General features: G+C 30.9%; 1 protein-coding gene across 1 annotated transcript in view; it reads right to left on the reverse strand.

Moving 5' to 3' along the window:
• The window catches only part of LOC112516315 (protein SHI RELATED SEQUENCE 3-like), a 3,330-nt gene extending 2,000 nt beyond the window's left edge, over positions 1-1,330 (reverse strand). Inside the window, exon 1 of the mRNA XM_025123330.1 lies at positions 1,078-1,330. Within this exon, the coding sequence (XP_024979098.1) occupies positions 1,078-1,330 (253 nt within the window). The remainder of the gene's footprint in view (positions 1-1,077) is intronic.
• Between the last annotated feature and the right edge of the window lie 5,501 nt (positions 1,331-6,831).

Genomic DNA, 6,831 nt, shown 5'->3' on the forward strand with positions numbered 1-6,831 from the left:
TATCGAGTTCCAACAAAATAAATAATTATTATCTTTATAAAAAATTATATTATTAAACCAAATATAAATTACTTCGTTATTGTACATAAATTAAATTATAAAAAAATTGGATTAACAAATTACACAAAAAATAAGGAATTTCAAATAGTTAATTTGATACTAATATCGATATATTTTTGTCAAATTTGTATTATATCGTCAAACATATATTTTATTTAAAAATAAAAACATCATCGCTTTCTCAAAATCACATAAAGTCATATTATAACATCGACTGAGATAAAGAATAAAAATGAAATATTAAAAACATGATGTATCTCGCTGCATTGCGCGAGTATGCTTCTAGTACAACATTAAGTATAGGTCGTAAATGAGATTTTGGTTTGTTGAGAAATAAAAGAACAGAAACATGTCTCACATAGATGAAACAACAAAAGATGACGTGAGATCAATGCCTATCAAAGTTTTATATTCCACCAGATTCCGTGAGTGCAAATATCATATCATATTTATGAGTTACCAAGTAACTGAATGACGAGAGCGTTCACAAGAATTACAATTACAATAACCTAATTTTTCATATTTTTCTACTATATCAATAAAATTAACCTTAATAAACCGTTAACCATAAATACCAAGTAACTAAAGGTCTCGACTGTTGTTCACTTTAGCCATGCATCACGGTTTTCTATGGAAGACCAAAATAACATTTTTTTATCAAATGAAATGTTGACTATTACTAAACCTAGTTTTTTTGTTTTGGTAAGCGTGGATTTCAGGATCAGCTTACTCATACCGACTAACCCCAAGCGACCACGAATGACTTGAAGTTATCGCAAGTGAACCTTCATGACAACAAAGTTTTTGGTCTAGGGTTTTGGTCTAGACTCTGTATACAATACTATATATATATATATGTGTGTGTATGTATATGTACATATAACATGGATGTAAGCATATGGCCCATGCTAATTATATATCAATTAGTGACGGTTAAGATGGTGATATGAATATTTTTCAACAATATAGAATTAATGGTCTTAAAAGAATTAATAGCAAACATGCATGCATATATACACGCACAAACACACATATCAGATGATGATGATGGAAGATGCAGTTGCTGACCATGTTGTTCTTCTTCTTCTTGATGATGATGAGATATATGAGTGGAGTAATCGGCTGAAACCTGGTGCTTGGTGGAAGAAGCCGGTGCCCAAGTACTCTTAACATGAGTTTCACACTCAAATCCACGTCCTTTACAACAACTTCGACACCTATAGTACAAACAATCCCTCTTTGCTTTATTCCCACACTCTTGGCACCTCATCGATCAGATCACCACCGACAGCCGCTAATCACCACCGTCACAACGTCGCAAAATCTCTCTAGCTTTCTTTCTCAAAGAAAAACTAACACCATATTATATGCCATCTTCACCTTTTCTTTTGAACTCTCTCTTTCATATACATTATATATATATATATATATATATATTGACATGCATGCATATTTGTGGAGATTATTTTAATTAAATATCCAAAAATTAATTAATTTGTAAAATATTTAATAATTAATAATCTATTTTTGATGGGAAAGGAGGATCAAGCTTTGTGATGTTAAGCTTTTCCGCCGCACTCTTTTTTCTCATTATTGCTTTCTTTTTTGTTTTTTAATCGTTAATTCCCACCAAAAAGGAGAATTTTGTGGTACGGACATTCTAATCACGTATTTATGCTCTCCATCCCTTTTTCTCTTTTATACATGCTTCTAGAATTTATTATATATTTATTGGATAAAATATATTAAAATATAATAAAGTTTGTTTTAACTTTTATTTAATGTAATAACAATATTATTTTTTAAGTAAAATTGTACGAAAAAGTAAGGTATTTTAACTTGATTCTTATTTTGAATAACATACTTTCAAAACTTTCATTTTGATAAATAAGATGTAAAGCTTTAAACATTTAAGTACTCGAGTAACCAATTGCAGCATTAACTGGTTATTATACTGATGTGACGAGTGATATCATCATAAACATCTTAATACTGAATTGGATACCACATCACTTGTCACATCAACATGGTAACTGTTTAATGTTTCAACCGATTATTCGAGTACTTAAATGTTTAAAACCTTACATCTTAAGTATCAAAATTGAAGTTTTAAAAGTACGTTATCCAAAGTAAAAATCAAGTTAAATACTTTACTTTTTCATGTAATTTGTCCTTATTTTTTCTAAATTAATGTGACAAACTTTCGATTTTTCTAGTTTGGGATTTAGAATGAGTTGTAACTTACACAAACAGGTTATACAATACGAACCAGTTAGAAAATTATTTTTTGATGCTTACATGTACTGTCTTGTCATGTACATTCACTTTGTTTTTACTTCATTTTGTCCTCACCGTTCTCGCATCTTAACTCCGACCACTATCTTCAGCTCCGACTATTAATAAGAGAAAAATCGAGGAGAGAAACATGCATAAAATAATACCACTCTTAATGATTCAGAGTCTGTCTTTTAATGAAACTATCAAAAGATAAACAAACAATCCCTTATTTTTTTTTAACATAAATGAAGATCAAATAAATTAATACCAAGATAAGAATTAGTTTATTCTTTTCAATTTGAAATTCATTATTTTTTTTTGTCACTCTCTTTAACCGAGGTCTTTATTCCATCTATATACAGAACTAGAAATTTAGATATATATATATATATATATATATATATACATGAAACCAACATGTTTTTGTGAGATTTGTAAGACCATTTTTTTACACTTGAAACTTCACAGCAAAATGTTGTGAATGTTCAAAAACAAACTACCTTCACATAAACTCAACCATATATATATACATATATCTTTACTTGTGATGCACACGTGAAACTTCATAGTTCATATGAAGTTGTACGATGTGAAAGTTGAAACCGAATTAAAAATATATAATAATAGGAGCATTAAACTAAAAATATAAAATGTTTTTTAATATAATTTTTTTAATTCCAATTCCAATTCTGATTATATATTAAATATTTTATATTAAAAAAATAGGGATAATCCATTTGGGAGCCGTCTACCAAACACTTATCCGGGTAAGCGGTTACCAAGTCAAATTACTTCATTGGATGAATATGGTACGAACCAAGAATCTTACCCGGTAAGAGTGAGACAGGGACCAAGAGTCTTACCCGGTAAGTGAGAGCGACGACTCTTACCACAGTAAACGCCTACCGTGTAAATTGTTACATGCGATGTTGTTTTGGAGAACTAAAATCTTACCCGACAAGTAAATAGCAGTGTTAAATTTTACCGGTAAACACTTACCGAGTAAGTATTTGGTAAACGACCCTTAATTAAGAAAATAAATTTTTGTTAAATTAATTTGGAACGTTAAATTATCATTTCAATGTCAACCACTATTTGTTATCTTATCGTCACTGATCTAAGATCTTTCCTAATGAATAAATTGAATCGAGGGCCAATACATGTTTTCACGTTTTCAACACTTTTACAATTTTTTTTCCCAATATATGTATATCTTGTAAATTACTAAATCTAGCAATGCACAGAAAGCTCGAGTCTAGTAAACCTGTAGCTCAGGCTCATCTCGGGCCTAAAAGCCCGATTTATCGGCTTTTTTCTTAGGTCAAGGCTTCTAAAAGCCCAGTTCGAGCCAAGGACCCAAAAATCCACTTAGACTCTGATCAATGTTATCGTTGGAGGCATGAAAAGACCCGCTCCGACCCAATTTTGTCTTTTCCTTCTCGTAATCTTCGTATCTACTTTAAATTCTCACAACTTTCACAATAATTTTTATAATCTCGAAATTTTCGTATCGTTTTTGTTATTACATACCAGTATTCATATATGTAATCAGATAAATATCCGAAGTCTGGCCCAACACCTTGGCCCATGTCTAAGGGTAATGGATCAAAATGAAATTTGCACAATTCAAACAAAGTTATTGTATGATCATAGTGAAATAACATAAAACATATACATAAAATTGTATATAAATGTTAGTGATAGTGGCTTTAAATTTTATATTGTAGTTGTACGGGTTGTGTAATATACGGGTTGAGACGATGGTTTAGACACGTATTTATTTAAGATTAAGAGTAAGCTACGTGAATGCATATTCGATTGGTTTTTCAATAATATAAACAGGAGTACGAGACCACATCTAATCTAGACTCGATAAGTTAAAACGAGATTTTTTAAGGTTGATTTCATATCCACTCAGGCGAGGTTTGCCAAACGAAGAGAAATACTAAAACCATGTCTTAAGATGAGTAAGTCGTTTCGGAGTTGAGAACCAATTACTTTCATGACGATCGAAAAAGTGTTAGAAAAAAAGTGCACAAAATCACAGAACTCGTAAAATATGAAATAAATTTATGGAAATGTGTTGAAAACCCAAAATAGAGATATTTTCACATGTTTACACAAAGCAACTAGAACTCGCCTTGCTAGATTTATGCTAAATCTAGGTTTTGACATTGAGTTTCAAAAACATCCCGAGTTGAGAGGAAATGGCGGGAGAGAAAAGTTAGGGTTAGAAAATGAGAAACCCTAAGTCAAAATCAGCGTTAAAACTGATATGGACACGGGTACGGGTTTTCATGCGGCTAATCCCGCATGAAAAGTTGCCCTAATCCAAAATTCCTTGTAAACAGACTTTAATGCTGGTTTTCTTGCAGCTAAACTTGCATCATAACCTGCATTGATCATTGTTTGATTGTCAAATGCCTCTTTCTTAGGATTTAACATAAAATCCACCCCAACGGTGTAACTTGATTAAAAAAAATAGATTTTAGGTTAAAATAGTAAGCGAAATAAAAAGGCAACAAAAGTCCAATTTTTTTTTATGTTACACCTACAATATATTGATCTGTGTTTACAACGTTAAGCGTCAAATTTATTCTATTAGATTGATTCTTGAGACGACTCATGAGAAAGTGAAGTAGGATAAGAGACTGTTTGTTTATCTCTTAATATTTTCATTAATAGGCAACCTCTGAATGACTAAGAGGTGAATCTTGTTTGGCAAAAAACAATTTGTCTCTTAATGATTCTGAAACCTTCTCAATGATTTTGCATTTTGGGTCTCCCTAAACCATTCAAGATCCCTAATTTCATTTCGAATAATTACTAAATAACCATATTGCATCTTGCACTATCTCATAAGAGTCTCTTAATCATTTTGACCACTTAATCATACTAAATCAAACCATTCATCAATTGTCAAACAACCCCTTAAATGGTTCAAACCACTCTAGATATTTGTGCCAATTCTTCATACTCAAACTATTCATTTTCAATACTTGTGCTTGAATGTCATTTATGCTTTTTGAGTTGTTTTACATTTTCATTTTCGAATTGTATTCGTAAAATGAGGTAACAACATATTCACCCACTCTATGTTGTCCAGAACATCGACAACCCAGTAAGAATCAACGTCATCTAAAGTACAAAACAAAATCTACTTTTTTAAAATAGTAATAAATTTTAGATTCAAAATTAAACCAAGACATTTTCATGGCCGTATGTTAACGAAGCCTCAACCCTTTGATTATACGTACAGTAAAACCCTATTACTCAATATCAGGTATCTGCTAATGCTTTTATTATTCGAATACATCTATTGCTTTGGTCCTACTAAAAACACGAAACGTTTTCAATAGAATGATCCCGTTTCCCGGTTTTTGTATCATATGAGGCAAGTGTTGGTAGCATTTTCTACAACAAAATTGGGTTTATAAGACACCCCCAATCTCTAAGCGTCCCAATAAACCGTTTTATAAGACTTAATTTATAGGACAAAAATACAAAGCGTCATATCTAAAAGTGTTGTAATAAGTTTATATGCCGATTTTGGGCGTCTTAACAAGTTTTTAGAACATTTTTAATACAAAGTGTCATATTAACAACTTTATTGGACACTTTTGAGAAAGTGTCTTGTAAACTCAAATTTTCATAGAACATCTATTTTTATAGGACAATTTTTCAAATAGTATCCTATAAAGTTGCTAATGCAATCCTCCTCTATCTGTTGCGGGTCGAGGGAACTTGGGTGTGGGTCTTTTGTCGAAATGGAATCAGTCGGTTCGGACCTCCCCTTAGTACGATAAATAATAAATAATTTGACCTCCTGGATATTAAAGAAAGGAGGAGGTCAACACTTTATATTAAAAATATCCTAAAAAACTTGTTACGACATCAAAAAACGTCATATAAGCTTATTAAAACCCCTTTAGATATGACGCTTTATTTTTTGGTCATATAAACTAAGTCTTATAAAGAGGTCTATTAGAATGCTTAGAAATTGGGAATGTCCTATAAATCTGATTTTGTTGTAGTGATTTATTTGGGGACATGGTACGAAGAAATCTTATTAGAGCCCACTTCTAGAAAAGTCGTAGGAACTGCTTTTTTTAGTTATAATTAATTTATTTAAGTCGTGATGTGTTTTTCATAGTTATAACCGTCTGGATCCATTAGATTCTTTTTTATTTAATACAACGTCAAGCCCATATTCATAATGTCCATAACTTCTTATAAACAATGAATATATAACATGATCTTGTTTATATACGTGCATATATTGCATATATACGTGTACGTGACTAAATCATGTAAAAATCGAAGGTGTTTTGGTCTTATAACATATTTCTTTATTTTGTTTTACAAAACTGCGAAATATATGTTATTGTATTATTATAACATTATAATTTATGCTATACATGTGTAATATATACATATATATATAGAGAGAGAGGAGTGATCATATGAAAACCGCCCTCATTTGTGTAAACCGTG

This window comes from Cynara cardunculus, assembly GCF_001531365.2.
Source record: "Cynara cardunculus var. scolymus isolate 2C chromosome LG 8, CcrdV1, whole genome shotgun sequence".
Taxonomy (NCBI): Eukaryota; Viridiplantae; Streptophyta; class Magnoliopsida; order Asterales; family Asteraceae; genus Cynara; species Cynara cardunculus.